This window comes from Medicago sativa, chromosome 3, assembly GCF_051527215.1.
Source record: "Medicago sativa cultivar Bolivia chromosome 3, Bolivia_mono, whole genome shotgun sequence".
NCBI lineage: Eukaryota > Viridiplantae > Streptophyta > Magnoliopsida > Fabales > Fabaceae > Medicago > Medicago sativa.
In genome coordinates, this window is record NC_140751.1 from 93348636 (window position 1) to 93369016 (window position 20381).

At 33.1% G+C, this 20381-nt stretch overlaps 2 protein-coding genes and 1 long non-coding RNA gene across 12 annotated transcripts; 2 read left to right on the plus strand and 1 right to left on the minus strand.

Moving 5' to 3' along the window:
- The first annotated feature begins 2160 nt into the window (after nucleotides 1–2160).
- Nucleotides 2161–6987, plus strand: ABF2 (abscisic acid responsive elements-binding factor 2). 10 transcript variants are annotated; one of them, XM_085756049.1, is made up of 5 exons: nucleotides 2161–2402; nucleotides 2960–4120; nucleotides 4927–4998; nucleotides 5120–5149; nucleotides 6607–6987. In XM_085756049.1, the coding sequence occupies exons 2-5, from the start codon at nucleotides 2990–2992 to the stop codon at nucleotides 6679–6681; spliced, it is 1308 nt and encodes a 435-aa protein (XP_085612175.1). In that variant the 5' UTR covers nucleotides 2161–2402; nucleotides 2960–2989; the 3' UTR covers nucleotides 6682–6987. The 10 variants fall into 10 exon arrangements, 2 of the variants coding, with proteins under 2 accessions (XP_085612175.1, XP_085612176.1); XM_085756050.1 differs by having other exon boundaries at nucleotides 2161–2335; XR_015032572.1 differs by lacking the exons at nucleotides 5120–5149; nucleotides 6607–6987 and adding an exon at nucleotides 4644–4741 and having other exon boundaries at nucleotides 4927–4994.
- A 3041-nt stretch (nucleotides 6988–10028) lies between these two features.
- On the minus strand, nucleotides 10029–15960 carry THO5 (THO complex, subunit 5). Its single transcript, XM_085756051.1, has 8 exons — nucleotides 15616–15960; nucleotides 15238–15528; nucleotides 14079–14415; nucleotides 12499–12836; nucleotides 12136–12386; nucleotides 11220–11790; nucleotides 11005–11139; nucleotides 10029–10723 (listed from the first exon to the last, which is right to left on the minus strand). The coding sequence occupies exons 1-8, from the start codon at nucleotides 15859–15861 to the stop codon at nucleotides 10460–10462; spliced, it is 2433 nt and encodes an 810-aa protein (XP_085612177.1). The 5' UTR covers nucleotides 15862–15960; the 3' UTR covers nucleotides 10029–10459.
- A 3116-nt stretch (nucleotides 15961–19076) lies between these two features.
- Nucleotides 19077–20381, plus strand: LOC146942085 (uncharacterized). Its single transcript, XR_015033545.1, has 2 exons — nucleotides 19077–19648; nucleotides 19739–20381. It is a non-coding gene; the product is annotated as an uncharacterized LOC146942085 (long non-coding RNA).

Consider the following 20381-nt stretch of genomic DNA (forward strand, 5'->3'; position numbering starts at 1 on the left):
TGTTTCTACAATTGATTTTAGCATTAAACTTACGGTTCAATCAACTTTTACTTAAATAATACACAGATAAATCACTTCACATCTAACTTAATATTTTTAAGGAAATTCAACTCACTTTTATAAAATTAATTCATTTAAAAACAATTATTGTCACAATTTAATAAAAAAAATGTAGCCAGCAATAGCATATAGGATGTCATGTTACCGTCACGGCCCACAGACCTTATGTTGAAGAAATCAAGCCCAAATCATACTTTTTTGTTAAGTTTTAAATTTAAGAGAACTAATTGTTGAGGAAAAAGAAAGAGTGAAAGACATAATATTGCCTAAGAAAACAATGTTGGCTCTATCAAGTGCGACTTCCCCAAAGAATAAAAAACAAATTCCAAATATAGAAGTGACACTTTCAAGATGGAGTGTTTTTAAGTGTGTAAAACGGAAATGAAGATTTTCGATATTTTTATTTTAAAGTACACCATTCGATCACTATTATAAGTAAAAAATCAACATTTTAGATTTATTCATTAAATGATGTACGTGGTTTATAATAAAGACTATATACATTATTTAATAAATGAATCTAAAATGTTAATTTTTGCTTATAATCGAATGGTGTATATGGTAACGAATGCCCCTTAAGACCTTAGATAAAGTTCTTTAATAGGTAAGTTTGCATTAAAAATTAGCATAATTATTGCTAAGACAAAAATAAAGTCTTCATTTCCATGCATTAAAAATCAGTGTTATTAGTGTTAAGACAAAAGTAAAGTCTTGCATTTCCAAGACAAAGTTTCTATTAAAACTCGTTGACAAGACATGGTAAAAGTTCTTATGATGTTCTTACCATGCTTACAAAAGTAGGGAATGAAATTTGACCAGGGAATATACGCTCTATTTTTAATTAGTTAGTTTAGTAGCAAAATTTACCCTAATAAATACTAAAAATACATGAATCGGGGGTTTCAATATATTAAATATTCATCATATGAACTACATCGACGAGAAGAAAATTTTGGTCATTTTGTAGTAAATCAGATATCCTCCGCGCGCATAACTTTGAAACTAATCCCTCGAGCTTATGGTACCTAAATAATCCTTCAATATTCACAATACTATTTTCATATAGGGGTTGAAATGACAATAAACATGTATTTATAAAAACTGATATGACAAAAAGCAAGTATATTGAAAGACTAATATAATAATATTGACGAAGTGTTTTGATGTCGTGGACTATTTTGATTAATGAAATGCACATTCAAGATTATTTTAAAATTTTAATACATTAAGAGACCGTTGTAATTACTCCTTAGTCGATGACACAAAGACTAAAACCACTATAAAAAAGAAGATTTTTGTTAACCAGTGCCCTAAGGACAATGGTTAAGGATGTCAAAAATAGGAAATTTTCATTAAAAACAACAATTTTTTGACATTTATAAAATTAAACATTCTACTTTTCACTAATTTGCAATGCATAATTTCTATATTAATTGCCTTAGAAAAAAATAGTAGAGAATATTCGATTTTTTCTAAAGAAGAAAATTTGTTTATCTAAAGAAAGCATGAATTGCTGACCATAACTTTAGGAGAAACGTGTACGGCTAGGATTCTAACAGAAAGCACAATATTATTGGTTGCTGTCACATCATACCCCTACCAACTTCCAACCTATTTTCATTGGTACACGTACCCTGGTCGGCAGTATGCAACCTCCATTATTATGCCTTTTTCTCCTAATTTCTCATATTTTATACAAAACTCCTTAATTTCTTCATCCTTTTTCACATGACCAAAATCATACAAAATTTAAACCTCAAGAGCGTGTTGTTTACGTATGTTTTTTTATTTTAATTTAATTCTCATCATCGGTAAAAACTACACTAAGAATGAACATAGACACGAAACATACTCATATTACGTTACATTATATAGATGAGCATTCTCAAAAGAGAACCACCATTGTAAACAAACAAGAAGCAATTCTTTGTATTAATTTTAAGTAACAAGTTAAAATCATAATCACAATGACAACAATAGCATAGTTTATTTATTTTTTGTTAGGGGACCCTAACATAGTTTAATTAGTTCCAGTTAATTCTAATAATATTAAAACTATGAGTATGATGGTATAAAAAAATGTGGTCCAAATCAAATTGTGTTGAAATAGAAATAGAAAAGTGGAAAAAGAGAAAGCAGAAAGTGTGAAGAGACATTAGGACACTTGTCACATTAAGCAGAGGTGTTGAAACCAAGGAAGAAGGAACGCAGCCAAACCAAATCCACCACCACACACCACACAAAAACTTTCCCAAAAACATACATACCAAATCAGGTAATCACCACAAACAAATTCAAATAATAAAACCATATAATAAAAAATAAATAATATCACAGCACAGGTATGTATATTTTGTACACTCTCTTTAATTTTAATCCCTTTTTCTTTCTCCAGATTTCTCTTCTCTTTGTTTGTTTTCCCCTAATTTTCAACTTTCTTTCCATTCTCGTTCTTCAATTCTTATATTCTGATTTTATTCCTTACCCAAAATACACACATAAATAAGTGTTGTGTGAACTTGTGTAACATAAACACTAGATTTTCTCGAGAAAGATATTTTGCATTAGCGTTCAAATTTTGGTCTATTTTTAATTACAGAATCTCGAGACTCTTGTTACAACGTTGTACAAACACAAACACTACACCAATTTATGTTTTTACCTTAAAACTACAAAATGCATTTTTAGTTTAAATTACACTGCACTTTGTTTTTATTTTTATGATTAGTTCAATCTTAGCTCAGCAATTTTTTGTTGTATTTCTTTTTTAAGAAGAAAAAAAATCACTTAGATGTAAATATATTTTTTTTCTTGAAATTTTATGCTTATGTTTGAAATTTGAGAATTAGGGGATTCAGATTTGTGATTTAGATGAGGTTATGGTTGTGTTTTGCTTCAGATTTGAAGAAAATTGGAAGTGATTAGAAGAATGAATTTCAAGGGTTTTGGGAATGATCAAGGAGCCTCCGCCGGCAACGGAGGTGGGAGGATAGCGGCGGGGAATTTTCCGCTGACGAGGCAACCGTCGGTGTATTCGCTGACGGTTGATGAATTTATGAACAGTATGGGAGGTTCTGGAAAAGATTTTGGGTCAATGAACATGGATGAATTGTTGAAGAATATTTGGAGTGCTGAAGAGGTTCAAACAATGGGTGGTGAAGAAGCTATTAGTAATCATTTGCAAAGACAAGGTTCGTTGACGCTGCCGCGAACTCTTAGTCAGAAAACAGTTGATGAGGTTTGGAAGGATATTTCTAAGGATTATGGTGGTCCTAATTTGGCTGCACCAATGACTCAGAGACAACCAACTTTGGGGGAGATGACTTTGGAAGAGTTTTTGGTTAGAGCTGGTGTTGTTAGAGAAGATGCTAAGCCAAATGATGGTGTTTTTCTTGATCTTGGTAATGTTGGAAATAATGGTAATTTGGGTTTGGCTTTTCAGGCTCAGCAGATGAATAAAGTTGCTGGCTTTATGGGGAATGGTAGTAGAATTAATGGTAATGATGATCCACTTGTTGGTCTTCAAAGTCCTACTAATTTGCCTTTGAATGTTAATGGGATTAGATCAACAAATCAGCAACAACAGATGCAGAATTCACAGTCTCAGGCTCAGCAACAACATCAGAATCAACAACTTCAGCAACTTCAACAGCAGCATCAACAACAGCAGCAGCAGCAAATATTTCCAAAGCAACCTGGTTTGAACTATGCAACTCAGATGCCTTTGTCTAATAATCAAGGAATGAGAGGTGGAATTGTAGGGCTTTCTCCTGATCAAGGATTGAATGGTAATCTTGTGCAAGGTGGAGGGATTGGTATGGTTGGTTTGGCACCAGGCGCTGTTCAAATCGGTGCTGTCTCACCGGCTAACCAGATATCTAGTGATAAAATGGGAAAGAGTAACGGTGATACTTCTTCTGTGTCGCCGGTTCCTTATGTTTTTAATGGTGGTATGCGAGGGAGGAAAGGTAATGGAGCTGTGGAGAAGGTAATTGAGAGGAGGCAGAGAAGAATGATCAAGAATAGGGAGTCAGCTGCTAGATCCCGGGCTCGCAAGCAGGTAAATTTTTTGACTTACGTTCTTGTTATTGTGATTTTTATTGATCTAAATTTAGCAATCAAAGTTCTTTAACTTGTTCAAATGAACAATTACGTGGATTCAAGAATACTAATTTATACAACTATTTTTTCCTAGTATCTGTTCCCTTATATATGTCTACTCCTCTCGATATACAAAGAGTCTAGATCGAAAATTGATGACAAGCCGTGCTTGTTAGTCACTTAAATTTGTAACTGCATTCTCCATGTACTGGTCTGAGCGATACAATCGAAAGTCAGTCAGTGCAGACTGTAGGTTTTACCTTCTAGTAACAGAAAGGTGAGAAGAGTTCCTCTTTATTGTGAAAATATAATAGATAGTTCACTATTAATAGGGTTTGGTAACATATGTGAATATGTAATCAATTCAAAAACCAAAAGAATGTGTTCGTGATTTTAGTCATGTTATGATTATAGTACAAGGAATACTACTCAGCCATTGACATTCTGCTTTTATCCTCTGTGAACATGCTGTGTATGTGCAGCAGAATGGTAATATGATAGCGATCTGACCTGATGAAAGGTGAAAGATTTTTGGGAAGTTACAGTCATGACAATTTGTAAGGATTCAGGTTTTAACAAGGTAATGGTGCAACTGACTGGGGAACTTAACTGCGGTTCGATCATCATCAGATCCACAAAAGCATATATTAATGGGTTTTGGTGGGAACATGACATGGGAATGAAGTGCAGTTTTGAAATTTTGTAAAAATGTATTAAGATATATGCTGTAAGTTCTGATCACATTTTTATTTTCATTCATTACAGGCTTATACCATGGAATTGGAAGCAGAAGTTGCAAAGTTAAAAGAAGAGAATGAAGAACTTCAGAAAAAGCAGGTATTTATGGCTATTCCGTATTTCACATACAGACGCAGGCTTTCATTTCTACATGAATTTGTGGCTTAAGGTCAATTGTATTAAAACACTCTCTAATTGACCATTATTCTGAATACTGCAGGAAGAAATCATGGAACTTCAGAAAAATCAAGTAAGTTCAGCTTTCACAGAAATCGCCGAAAATCATTTGTTCTTGGTTTTAAGTCATTGCGTGCATTTGATTGAATTTACCTTAACTGTACAAGTCTCTAGTTTTTCTAGAACACATAGCAGTGTCCTTGTGCCCTGTTTTGTGACTAATCGGTTAAGAAGTCATGAATAGGTTCCTTCATATAACATGCTAATTTGTCACCCTCCGCCAAGAGCAATAGAGGGTTCGACAAAGGTCATTGTGAAGATAACATTTGGTCAGAAGTTATGCTAATCAAGGCACTTTTGTGTGCTTGTCAGGTTCAAAATAAGAACGGTCGGTTTGGTGTTATGTGGTGATTTGATAATATACCTGTTTGAACTGATACCTAATTTAGGTTCTACTCTTGATTATCACATGCCATCAAATATTAAAATAAATTTATCTATATTTTATTTGATTAAATACCGATCGACGTATATTCTGCGAGAATGTAGTAAGTGCTTTTCTCTAGTACTGAGCCTTTGTCTTATGCCACTTTTTATCTTCTGTCTTGTATTCACTTGATGGTTGTAGAATGATTTGATGGTCATTTTGCATAGTTAGTAAGAAATATGTTCAAAGGTCTCACTTACCAGTGCCCTTAAAGAATCAGTATAGAGCAAGTTTTCATGCATTAGTAATTTCAAAAGCTACAGTTTTCAATTAACACAAATCATATTTTTAATTCCTTACGCATCCATGTTTTTTGATATATTTTTAATGCCTAAGGGCACTAGTTAATGTTTGCCTATGTTTTGATATAACATCATGTTACCAAACTGAAACCCACTTGAAGAGAAAGAATATCAATCCAACCTTCGTGCAGATGATTCTTTTAGCTCATTGATTTCGAACCATAAAAATTAGTTCCTTATGCTCAAAAGCAAAATTGGCATTACTATTAACCCATTTCTGGTTGAGATTGCTTTTCTCATATAAATTTTGGTTATATTTCTTTCTGTTAGTTGTAGCTGGAAATGTGAATTAAGGCTTTCTGAATTTCCAGAACTAGTCTAGGGTTTCCCTTCTCATGAAATCACAATTTTGGGTATACTTTCTTTTGTATTTCCTTTTGCATATCTATAGCTAACTTTCACAATTCTAATTGTTTCGTCATATTAGCATATGTTAGGCTCAATTTTGCATTCTCAGTATGAGAACAGTAGGAGTGATTATGAGCTAGCATGTGATGTCTACTATATTTTTATGAATGTTTTGGCATCTTCTTACTGTTTAAACATACTTTTAGACCATTTACACTCGTTCCAAAACATGTGCAGCAAGTTCCAAGTCAGGTCAACATATCATGAATCATGGTTTTAGCGTCCTACATATCTGCATTCTGTTAAAACATATTTTTGGACCATATCACATTCTTAATTTAGGAATTGATGCCACCTTAGTACTGAATTGTCTAGCATTTGCTGATATCGCAGGTTAAAGAAATGATGAATTTGCAACGAGAAGTCAAGAGAAAATGCTTAAGAAGAACACAAACTGGTCCATGGTAGATTGAAGATTGGATTATGATTCCGCAGTTAAAAACATTCTGTAAATACACATAAATACATGTTTTTCTGTAGATTGAGGCTTTTGTAGTTTAGATTAGCACTTGAAAACTTTGATGTCTTGCTAACAGTTTGCATAGTTAGGGAGGATATGCACAGTAACGTGAGAATATGTTTCAGTTTGCGTCCAAAGTCATGCCACCATTGGTTAGACAATCTTGTGCAGAACACTTCACTGGATTTGATTCCGTGAGTGAAATATTTGTACGTACTTCTTCTATTTAATGCATATCCATGAGTTTGGGCCAATGGCTTACAAGTTATTTATCAATCCACATATTTAATTTGTATAATTTGTTCACAGGCAATAATAAAATCAGATTCATAACCTTTTTTTTTTTTTTTTTTGAGTAATTCATTGTCAGTTTCATGACCTTAGTCACTACACCGATTAACCATATTAATAATCATGATATATTTCATCACTACGGGCCCTATGGCTGAAACGTGGTCATTTCAAATTATGGGTTCAGTTTATACGAATGGTTAAATATAATTCGGATAGGGTTGTGACCTCATTGATAAATGTTGCAATATAAGACACCCTTGTTATGGTTTGGCGACAAAGACCTCGAGGAGGAGCGCACACAGATCCCAAGTCAACCCAAGTGGGTTAACTCTGGATCTCTTATATCATTCAGAGGCTATAGTTGGCTGATTCTTTTGCAAAATTTGGGTGTCAAATGCACTACGACAATCGTCTTATTAAAATTGTTGCTCGCTTTGCTTATCTTATATCTTTTTAGAGGCTTAATAGTTGGCTAATTCTTTTGCAAAATTTTGGGTTTCGAATGGATTATGACAATCGTGATTGAAATTGTTCATTGCTTTGCTTATGTTGCTTTATTGACTTTGAGGGTTTTTAGGTTTTTTTTTTCTTTCCAGTTTTTGTTGAGGGGTCGGCCCCTTTTATGCTACAGAAAAATATCAATAACTTTATCATAATTGTTAATAGCAAAAATCACATTTGGATTTATGTATAAAACATCATTAGGCCTGAAATGACCCTTCAAAATCTACCAGTCTCTCCACCCGTTTTTTAACCGTAAAGTAAGGAATGATAGTAGGTTGAATATTATATTTTTTAATTTCTAATTGCATTGTTAGCAATTTGAAGTGAAATGTCATCGCAAGATCATAAGAGATCAGGATTATGGTCTTTTCCCTTTAAAGATCATCTTTCGTGAGAGGGGTGTACATAAAGTCTTTCATGTGTCTTTGCAGGAGATCGTCTGTGAGAGGGTGTGCAAAATGCCTTTACACCGTATTTAATTCTGTGAGAAGGTGAAATATTTGTTTATGGTGAACACAATTCTCCTTAATCCATCATCCATGACTATGTAGGATTTGATTTTCAATGAGTGATGGCCCGGTTGGGAAGGGCGACCGCCAATCAATGACTTCATGTTTATTGACGTAGGATATGATTCAATCGGTGGTGGCCCTGAGCACGGTTGGGATGAGCGACCGTCCCAAATATTTTTAGTAATTCATACATAAATTATACTATATATAAATATATATAGTAGGGCACACAATAATGTATGTTAAGAGTTAGATGAGCAACAGTATATTTTTTGTAATTGTGTGGTCGTAAAATGTTTTTTATTTTACACATTTGTGTTAAATGAATAAAAGAAAGATAAGAAAATAGAAAATAATAGATGAATAAACGAGAGAACAAATAATTAATTAAATAATTAATGATGTTGATGTTTGTGTATAAAATAATAGAAAATTACAAATTTTAAGCGATTACTTATAATAAAAAATCAGTTAATTGATAGATACTTCTCCGTTCCGTTATAATTGCCACTTTTGCACAAAAAAATTGTTTCTAATTAACTGTCATTTTCAAAGTCCAAAGTATCATTAAATGTTATTTTACCTTTATTATCCTTAGTAAAAGTATTTGTTGTTTTGGTTTGTGTAAAAAGTCAAAATGTGACAATTAAAAAGGAACAGAGGGGGTGATAAATAGATACTACCTCCGTCCCCGATTACAAGACACTTTTGAAAGAAAAAAAAAAAGTCCCTTTTTATAAGAACTTTTGTTATTCTCAACTACATTAATTCTTTCTTTACACACATACCCCTGTTTATTCTAACTCTCTTAAAGATAAAATGGTAAAAACAATAGTAATTACAAACAAGTTTAATAGAGATATCAACTTTCTTAATTCCCGTGATTTTGTCAGAAGGGTCTTATAAATAGGGACAGAGGTAGTACTCCCTCTGTTCCAAATGATGTGTCACTTTAGAAATTTCATATAGATTAAGAAATGTAGTTAATGTTATGTAGAAAAGAGTAATTGTCAGTTGTGTTACAAAAATATCCTTTATTAAAGGTATGAAAAACATAAATTAAGAGAATTGAAAAAGACAAAGTAATAAATAGTAAGGGACATAATAGGAAAATTAGCATTAATGATTCCTTGATATTGTAAAATGACATAATTTAGAGTGGAGGAAGTATATAAAACTACATCCGTTTCAAAAGTGTCGTTCGTTTAAGGTTTTTAAACACAAATTAAGAAATGTAATAATAATGTCGAATGACATGAAAATTTTACTAAACTAGCTTTATTTACTATTGATGTAATGTTTTGGAAGTAGTGTGCACTCAATTAATTAGAGGGTACAATTGATAGTAAATTAATAATTATACATTGAAAAATGCAAGTGACATTCATTTTGAAACAGTTTTTTTTGTTAAAACAACACTCATTTTAAAACGGAGTAAGTACATAAATATAAGAGGAGTTAAAATTTAAAACAATTTTAGATTTCTAGCATATATTATATATAATATTTATTTTCACGTGACACGCATGATTCAAATAGTTATATTTAATACACGAAAATTGAGTGAGATAAGTATTATTGGTAGTTCATGCATGTGTTAGTAGCGGTGTTCGTGATTGAAGATGATGATTTCAAGAGTAATAATTAATACAAGTCATGTTCATTTCATGAGAATAAGAGAAATTGATTGTTTGTGATTTATCTGGTATTGATAATTGAGTTTTTAAATTTAAAATTAATTATATATTAATTGTAATTATATCTTTTCTTTAATGGATAAAATGCATTTGCCATTGTTTGGCAGGTTTCTAAAATGTTTTCCTTTGTTGATCGATTCAAACAGGTTATGAATCCATTCAGAAAAACATAAAATGTTGTAATTGATAAGAAAAAAAATCAAATTTGTATTAGATAATGCTCATCCAAATGTTAACTAAACAAGATTGACATCCTAAAGATCGATATGAAAACTCAATTGGGGTGTATTTTAAGAAAAAAAAAAACTACAATTGTAAAGAATTTTAAATATAAATCCACATTACATCCTACCATAGCTGTCCGACTAAATTCAATGATGTAGCTAAACTTGTATGTGTTATAAACCACAATCATGGAATCTTTTGTGAAAAACAATACTAGTACCAGGAAAGCCGTATTGAAGTAAAATTAATAAATAAGAATGAACCTATTACTAGGGTCGCTGCAGCTCAACAGTTTTCATCACGGTAGGGTAGTTAGAAATTCCACTTTTTTTATTCCTCCTAGCATACTTAAATCCGTGCAACTGCAATTTCTCAGACCAGTTTTTAAAATGTGAAGTCAAGGAATGATGACGGGCTAAAAGTGCACTCAATGTCCTCACAGAATATCGGTATTGTGGTCTTTTCCTCTGAAAGATCTAGCCAGGAACCTACCACTACTTGGGCCAGTTGGAAGTAAATTTCGTGTCTTTCCAGGAGATCGTCTTCCGGTGATCCCTTCCTCTAAAAGATCTGCCCAAGAACCCACCACTAACAGGCTTGCATAAGCCAACATCAACCAAGGTAGTGCAATTTGTCCTTTCAGATGATAACCCGTCATCTAAATAATAGTCGAACAACATGGCAAGACAACTCACTTGATGAGCCAATACGTAATTATGTTCAGTAACAGGTAGTGTCTTTAGCATGTGTAAATTGACCTACAATTTAGAAATGAAAACATTAATAGGTACTGTGAGTTGGAGAAATCAAGGAAACAGCAACATTTGTGATGATGCAGGTATATTAGGTGATTTTCTTCTCTTCTATTTAACTTTTTTTTATCTTTGGACATTATAGTAAAGGGGAAAATGGCTTCCAGACTCCCATCAAGAACAAAAAAACATGTGATTATACGAGACCCATTCCTTGAAGAAATCATATCACAAGATACAGTCCAATGATTTTACCAGAGTAACATCTTGAACCATTGTGTACTTACCTCCGCTTCTATTGCACGAAGTTCATTGTACCATTCCAATCCATCATTCTCAATATGGTACTCCCCAGAAGGTCTACCACAAAAACTCAATGCAAAAAGAGGAGGCCTTAGAGGATATTCCATACTGATCTTGATCTGTCAAAAAATAAAATCTAGGTGGAAACGCCAATAGATCCTTGAATAAATTTTGTAGATAAAAAGGGATGATTCTTTACCTTGGCTTCTAGATTCACATTTCTTTCATCTGCGTTGGTTTTTCTGCTAAGAACAAGGAAAAATTCCTTCACACCAGAATCCATCCACGAAAGAGACTTTGTGGCACAGTAATCAGATACGCTATGTTCATGTTCACTTTCTATTTGTGCAGTATCATCAAAATCACTATCAGTATCCAGCAAGAAATCAGAACTATCATCGCCTTTTTTGAAACTCAGGGACCTAACTTTATTAAGTGAAGGAATGATGCTTTTTGAAATTAAGCTAGCTTGCTTGGAATGATCAAACTTAGTCCTCTTTGGAAGTAAAGTTGGAAGCTCGCCATCTTCCGTCATACTATCCAGTTCTCCTTTTGTGACACCGGAATTTTCAATTACATCAACATCCATTGATTCCTGAACATGCTCCTCTTTATCTATGATAGCCGGAGACGAAACTTCACTAGGCACAGGTAGGGCTCTTATAGGTGACCAGCCATCCAATTTGCACAAGGGAGTGTGCAAAGCCCATGGAACACTTTTGCAGGACAAAAGAGGCCACTCAAGTTTTGTAAGAGATTCTAGCTGTTCCCTGTAAGCCAGCCAAAGAATTCCACAAATTTTAACTTAAGCATGCCCAACTACAACGATAAGCAAGATAAACTAGGGACTCTTGGAGATATAATGGATTTATTGCAAATGAACTGGAAAAAAAAAAAAAAAATCTAACATGCAGCATAAACACTAAAATGATTCAGAACAGGGAGGCAAACGAAGAAACATTACTAAGATGTCAGTAATGAAAACATAACCAAAACAAAGGCCATAGAAAATCTTAGGTTGATCAAGTTATATATTATCTTATGTTGAACATCATGAAAAGGTCATTGGTATTCTAAAATTCTAATATTGAAAACATGCTAGAGCCGTGACTCACAGAAGAGCCAACTGAGCTTTTCTCCTTGAGCGAATTCTCTGCAGAACTGTCTCTACTCGATTCTGTTGGCGATATAATGTGAGACCAGATACAACATCTTCACTCTTGGCTGCTTCACTGTTATCAGCGGGAAGCAGTGGAGACACCTCAGGCAAGAAATCAATTCCTGCCAGGTGCTGAGCCCATTTGAAAGGACGTGAAGTTCTCTGAGTATTGAACGCCATAGCATCTTGAACAAAGAGTTTAGCTGACTGCATCACCATTCAAATGAAAGAAATGGAAGATAAATATTGAGTTGGAGAATTCATCAAATACGCTGATAGCTAAATAAAGAACATGCCCATGACATGAAAGCACTCAAACCTGGTGTGGAAGCTCGAGCCCTGTATCATTGGGGAATAAATTGCATAAGATGTCATTGTCAGGACCATCATTAGATCCTTCTACTCCAACACATACAATATTCAACTTCACCACGTACTCAAACCTTAGCGTAATGAGTTTCGCAGGCTTAGGATCAGAAGACTCATCTTCATACACATTGATAATGATTTTAAGTGGGTGACTTTTGAATATACCCCCTTGGTCAGGGCTCTCCTTGACTTCTACCCTCCTTGGCCTTTTTCTACGTCTCTGACCATCTTCTTCATCATCGTGAACATCATCTTCCAATTTGGAGCTATCCATGACAGTGGAAATGCCTGAGTAGTAAAAATAAAATCACATCATATTGATTTTTTTTTTTCTTTCAGTTGAGTCAAAGAAAATAACAAATAAATTTAAGATTCAGTATTAAGATATTCAAATGGTCAAGAAATTATAGAGCCACATAATGTACTTGCATAGAAAGATTGCATACAGAGTGAAGGCATAAACTTCCTTTCTTCAACTTGTTGTTTTGATTTTAGCATTACAAGTATCTATAACTTTCAAGAGCTAACAATGTCCTGGCTGGATAATACCTTTGGAGTGATACATTTGTTTGAAGTTAAATAGTAAAAAATTATGTTTATATAGGTGGCTTCTAGGGTGAGGGCTCTATTAAGTCCATCACCGGTGAAGCAGAAAAAAATCACCGTCAGATTGAACCAATGGTCTATATTTATTAAAAGAAAAAATGAGAATATTTACACTGCAGCCCACAATAATTCTGCCTCTCCTTTCTTCATCACTTTCTTTCTCTCTCACCTTGCAATCTTGCTAACCAAATGGCAATTGAATCCATCAACATTGATAAAAAAAACCTTTTCATTCCTCCTTTTTGTTTTCTTTCTTAAAACTTCCTTCAAACATTAATTGATTTTTTTTATAAAAATTATTTGTATTTTCCAAGAAGTTTCCTATTCATGCTTCTCCTCTACCGGGAAGAAATATGCTTGTCCATGATGGAAAGAGAGAGACTTTGAGTAGAAAAAAGCATTTAATTTCTGACGAAGCTTCAAGACTACTATTAAAAACAGCCCCAAATGTTTGATGTCACACTAGACCTAGTGTTCCCCACATGAAGCAAATGCCGTGAATCTATTTAAATTTCAAGGGAAACTTGAGCATTACTGATTTACAATGAGACGATGAAGTAATTTGACAAGGGGTTTCTTAATTTCGAAGACGACTTTCCCACATATGGAAAATAGGTTTAGAGATTTAAGGTCTGGTACTCCTACGAACACAATCACGCATATGAGAGATGTGGGAGTAAGATTATGTGTGGAATTTTTTGGTTGTTCTCGTTTTAATTTGTAACATATATGGACCAGAGATTTGATCTAATTGTATTTTTTAACTGGTTCACCGGCAAGGGATTTAATAGAGCCCTCAGCTTAGAATCCACCATTTATATAAATATAATCCGGTGTCAGAATATACACTGCCAGCGGCAATAGAACTGGTAACATATAGTATATCCAGAGAATGTTAAAATTCACGTATCAGCTATAACTTACCAGTGTCCTTATTGGCTTGACTGCGAGCAAAAGCTTGAGCATCTTTCAGGCTTCCTACAATCTCCAGATCAATAGGTTCTGCAAAGGCCTCTTTCTGAGCCAATAGCTGTGAGTAAATCACATAAAGAGCTGGTGGAAGCAACTCTGCTGAATGATGCTGCTTTAGTTTCTTTGTATGCGTAATTCCTAGCTGGTTTTGTACAGGCAAGGATGCTTTCTTAAGAGACTTAAGATGTGAAGGGAGACTTGTCAGGAACTTCTTTCGGTTTGCAATAGTCTCCAAAAGGATTTTCTTTTGCTGTTCCAGTTTTGCATGATGTTTGCAGAGCTCTTTACGCTGATACAAATTTGCATATAAGAAGAATTGTAAGGATATTTAATGCAATTTGCATGAAAACATAAAGAAATCAGATTATCAATACAACTCTAAAAGATGAATGAATGAAGGAGAGTAAGAAACTTTAAACTTCAAAATAGCACAACCAGCATACTTAAAGCCAAACCAACCTGATATAACACCACATTCAGTTTGATCGACAGGTCACACAATGCACACTTTTAACTTTACAACAAAATATCGACATATCAAGTAACTTTGGATTGGATATAAATTTGTACATGTCTAGAAAAATATAGATTAACGCAAGCCAACCCTGTATTTATCCTACAATCCTTTCCTAACACAATAGCAGGCTTATCAACACAAATCTTTTGGTGAGGACAAAAGCGTATAGAAATGCGATATAAACTTTTGCCAATATCACATTCTCTTTGAAATTTAAATACTATGGGCCTGCTTGGATTGGCTTGTTTGAGCTTATATGCTGGAATAAATTTTGAGAGACTGTTTGGGAGAGCTGATGAAAACAGCTTATGGCATTGTTCATAAGTTGTGTTCAGCTTATTTTCATAAGTTTTCTAAGATAGGTTATGAAAACAGCTTATAGCTCATACAAAAATAATTTAACTATTTTATCTTTTGATATAGAAATTTCATATAGATAAGCACTTATTGCTAATCATGATAAGCACTTGCTATAAGCTGCAAATAAGTTGTTTATCCAAACAGGACCTATATAAAATGCACATTTCTTCTAAGCTAATTACAAAATGCCAAATATTCAAGGTAATATTTTGTAACAGAATATCTTATATTCACCTGATATAGCTCGAAATTGAGCCTCTTGAGCATCAAATTATGAGCACTATCTTTAGACAAAACCGAATCCTTTATATCCTTTGGAGCATCCCGGAAAAACTCTTCTTCAGGCACAAGTTCAATATCAGGATACTTCGATTTAAAATCTTTACAAGCCTTAATAGCTTTAAGATAGTGACTCTTCTCATACACCAAATTATGAAGCTGCAAAGTCGTAAAATCCACGGGCGCCTTCGCGCGTTCCGTCTGCATTTTAACCCGATCCTCCTCGATCAAAATCGAACGATTCGCCTATAAAATTGAGAAGAAAACAAAAATTAAAATCATCGAAACTGTAATTTATTAGTTGAATTGTGAAATTGGATAAACCCTAGGTACCTGACGAAGAGTGATGAAGTGAAGGAACATTTGAGTAACGAGATCGCGAAGGAGTTGTTTAGGTTTAGCTTCTTTTTTGATGGAGAGGATATCGGAGATGATTGATTCAATGGAAGATTTACTGTTTTGAAGCAATTCGTAGGGTGATTCTTCATCCGATTTGGAATCTTCTGAGGAATTGGGAAAGGCTTGTTCGTTTTGTTCTTCCATGGCGATTGAACCTTCTTCTATCTCACCGTCTTCCATTTTCGCTGTTGTTTTGTTCTCTGCTTGACCTAAAACCCTTTTCTTTCTTCTTCCCCTTTGAAGCAAAAATCAGCTTATGCAAAAGCTTTGAATTCCGACAAAAAAAAATAAAATAAAATTATGCAATAAGTATAACTACTCTCTTGCTAATACTGCAAAATAAATCAACAAAAATTGATGTAAGTTAATTGACCGATCAAACTCTAATGATTAATAAATTTCACTACAAACGAATTGTTTAGAAGAGCTTGAATTTTAAATTTGATTTTCGGATAAAACAATTCTTATTTGAGTTATATTTATCTCACAACAACTCTAATTACCATAGTCTCGTTTTATGAGGGTTGACACAAATAATTGGTGTCAATTGTATCATTTTTTTGTTAATTCAACTTTTATTTATATATAGGATTAGAGGAAGTACCGTGTAAATAGTCAAATATAAGATTCTCAAACAAAATGAGTACATTGCTAATTCCAACCAAACTCTCATAGGGTTTCCTTGAGAGCTTGTGGAGGCTCATCCCAACACCTCCTAGATCTCTATCGACTATCATGCATGGATTTATGCTTCTAACAACTCTTATCTCGTCTTTCTCTACATCTTGTGTGTATTCTCTGGTACTACAACAAGAGGATAACCGGAAGAAAACCTTACTTTTTAAATGATAAGAAGAAGAGGAAATAGTTGTCGACGAAATGATGGTTTGTGAAGACGAGTCCTTTCAAACGAGTCCTTACTTCTTGTTTTTTTTTTTTTTTATGCAGAACTGCATGTCTTTAAGTGCAAATGGAGTGTTTGCTTCTCATGAGAAGTGATTTTGCAATTAACTTTATAAATGATATTGCAAAGTCCATTTTATGTATGAACATGTGCTACTGATGTACGATGACAATTCCAATAGACATATACAATACTCGTTAAAAGGCCGAGATGAAAACTCAGAAGCGTATTTTTGTTAGAAAATAATTGGGGAAGTAAGCTCTTATTTGAATTAGTTGAGCTAGCAACCTCAGAAAAGTTGGGTTGTGAGTGGATAATAAACAAACATGCGACCATCTAGTTACAATAAAACAATATTTATATAGTCCCATAAGTCCTAGCTCAACTGGCAAAAATGCCGAAATTGTTAGGTCAGATGTCATGACCGGGGTTCGAACCTTGGTACCTCCACCTTGTGTCTGTTTATGATAGCTTTACCATCTCGTCTATCTAGCAAAAAAAAACAATATTTATATATAGTCACAAAATTGAATTTTTTGAGGTGTTTAGTAACACAACTAGTTTGAGCTAAGTGTCAGAGACTAGGAGGTTTTGGTTCAAGCTCATATGAATGAGTATATATTAATCTAACAATTCATTATTGACATTTGTCATCATAAAAAAGAAAAGTTAATTTTTTCTTAATAATCGAAAGCTTCTACAATATGGTCACAGGTTGAAAGTGTACAAATACTCTCACTCTCTTTCATCAATAAATTAATAATTATTTTTATATATGATATAAAGAGTTATTTATTTGTCGACTTTTATATTTTATGAAATACCATTTTATAAGAAAAAATATTGTTTCATTGTCTACAAAATTCATACTAATTTTTTTATGCTACAAAAAAGAAAAGAATCATACTAAATATTTTATTTTTTATCTTAAAAAATAATCAACATTCATTATTATTAGCGGTAAAAGTTTAGAAAAATGAATTTTTTTTAGTACACTTTTGATAAATAAGATTTAGTTATAATAATTGTAAATGATAAAAAATTGTTTAAAAAAAAAAACTCATTTAGTGACTAATTTATATACATATAATTTTTTTGATTGTAAGATATAAATTGTCTAGAAACTTTGGAATAAATAACAAAATCATTATGATATACTCAATATTTGCAACAGAAAAGCATTATTATAAAATTATTTTTAATTGAATCATTAAAATAACTTTCTGATGTAAAATACTTAACTCGAAAAACACGTAATTCTAATTTATCAATTAAAAAATTTGTAAAATTTATAATGCTTTTGATTTTGATGATGAATATAGATTTGTTTATAACCAGTACTTTTATAAAATGCATTTAAAGAAAACAAAATAAAAATAGATGTTAGTAATACGAATATCAACAATATAAATTTCTTAAAAAAAAAAAAACAATATAAATGCACATGTGGTTATTGCTGAATGTTTGTAGGATTTGAAGTAAAGCAATTTTCCATAAAGCATTCACACGGTTTTAATGTTTTGAACAAATTAATTTTAGGGAAATGCTAAAAAGTTCCTTTGTGGCAATGGTTAAGGAAACATAAATAGAAATAATTTGTTGAAAAATGATGAATTCAACTTTTTAAAAGTCAAAAAATTGTAATTTCCAATGTAAAACTACTACTTTTATTTCTTTAACCATTGTCGTGAGGACACGAATTAACAAGACCCTTAATTTTAATTTCATCGTAAACCATTAAATACTCCATTTATTGCTTTGGTAAAAAAACTCCATTTATTGCTGAAACTCCATTTTTAATTTTGTACTACCAAAATCAATTTCTAAATGGAGTATTGATTTTGTTTGCCTACATTACATACCATTAAAAACTCCATTTAATATAATACCAAAAAAAAAAAAACTCCATTTAATTAGATGCCAAGTAAATGAATTGAATGCACTGATTTTGTTTTTGCACTGATTGCGGATTTTTTATGACGTAAACATGAATGGGAAATAAGTTATACGATCGCAAAAAAATCGTAAGGGACTAACAATGAGTAAATAGCCAAAAACCCCCCTAAAATTGCAAGGTTCATCAAATACCTCCCTATAGTTAACGAAACATCAATTTCCCCCTTGAAATTGTCTAGTGTCTGTCAATTACCCCCCTCCGTTAATTTCCTCCATCCAACATGCTGATGTGGCCGTTAACTGCCACGTGGCACTGCCACATGGTCAGAAAAGTCATGTCACGTCATAGGGGGGTAATTGACTATATTTAATTTTTTTTGAAAAAAATCTGATTTTTTTTTTTTGTTTTCAAAATTAACATTTGTGTCATCCACTGACCTTGCAAATACCCCCCTGAAATTTAACATTTATGTGCAAATACCCCCTTGAAATTTAACATTTATGTGCAAATATCTCCCTGAAATTTAACATTTATGTGCAAATACCCCCCTCAAATTTAAAATCCAAGATTCTCAACAACAACCCCATTCTTCGCTTTACCCTTTTATGGGAATCGATGATTCCAACAATGCTTCTGCTGTTTCAATGGAGAATTTGGTTAATGGTTGTAACCCTGACCTAAATCTCAACCCTCCTAATTTGGGGGTGGATTCTATTGATTCTGAGCCGTGTGAGGGAAATGATCGAGCAATTGTTGTTGTTCCGGAGAAACAAGAGACGGCGGTTGCGGTGGTTAGGAAGAAAGCAATTTGCTACATAAATTTTAAAGAAAGCAATTTTCTTTCATTTTCTCACTTCCCTTCATTTCTTCTCATTTCCTTTCTCTAGCTGAAGCCAGAACCTTCCCTCTCCTCTTTCTATGTCTCACGCTCATCTCCCTCCTTCCCTCAATCATCAATTTCTAAACCAAAAACTAACACCAATTATATATGCAAATACATAATGATAAACTATGATTCAAGATGAGCCTAGAACTAGCTTGATCTTTTCCCCTTCTCCAATTTCGGTCAACTTTCATCCACAATAACCAAAGCTTCAAGTTTCAATTCTTCTACAAATCAACCTTATTTGTGAGTACCCATGCCAATTCATTTCAATCGAAGGAAGGTAAGCTCGATTTTTCCTTCTTTATTTCCTTTTTCAGCTGAACTAAAACTATTCTTCTTTCCCAAATTCCATTTCTATATTTTTGGTTAGGTTGTGTTTTTGTATGTGGTGTTCGGTGCTGAAGTGGATGACTTGGGTTAATAGGAACCAATATTTAAGGATTAGTGAATGGCAATCAGCTTTAAAAGAGACAGAGTTTTTAACTTTGGCATGAGATGGAAGCTAAGCTACTCTTGAGGTGAGTTTTCCATTAAGCTTGAATTTGACAATATAGAGTTGAATTTAATGTTGGTAATAATTGGAAGAAATAGTGATCTAAACACCTTAAACTAGAATGTTGTTATGGTATTTTCAACTGGTGCTGTTGTTGAATTGATTGCTATTGTTAGTTTGGTTACAGTTAAGCTTTATGAGTAATTGGCTAAAATTCGTATGGACATGTTGCTGGAAAAACTGCCATAGCTTCTGTTACATGATTCGTTTTGGAGTGGGACTTGAACCATTACAAAGAAGACAAAATTCCCTACAGTTTAGACACAAGAATTGTTAAATTCTATTAAGTGTAGTAGGAGAAAAGCTACCTACAAGTTTGAGGAAAGTTTCAGTCTTGTTTCTGTACCAATACCTACTCTTTTGTTAAACTGGACCAATTGGATGATTTAATCTCAAAACAAAAATTATATCTGTATTGTTGACACCCTAAGCTTTCCAACGAGTGTTTGTTTGCTCAAAA

Coding starts and splice junctions, on each gene's coding strand:
- ABF2 (XM_085756049.1), top strand. CDS start 2,990: ATGAATTTCAAGGGTTTTGGGAATGATCAAGGAGCCTCCGCCGGCAAC. Junction 4,121..4,926: donor GATCCCGGGCTCGCAAGCAG/GTAAATTTTTTG, acceptor CATTCATTACAG/GCTTATACCATGGAATTGGA. Junction 4,999..5,119: donor AAGAACTTCAGAAAAAGCAG/GTATTTATGGCT, acceptor TGAATACTGCAG/GAAGAAATCATGGAACTTCA.
- THO5 (XM_085756051.1), bottom strand. CDS start 15,861: ATGGAAGACGGTGAGATAGAAGAAGGTTCAATCGCCATGGAAGAACAA. Junction 14,416..15,237: donor TCAATTTCGAGCTATATCAG/GTGAATATAAGA, acceptor AATTTGTATCAG/CGTAAAGAGCTCTGCAAACA. Junction 10,724..11,004: donor TTCGTGCAATAGAAGCGGAG/GTAAGTACACAA, acceptor TCTAAATTGTAG/GTCAATTTACACATGCTAAA.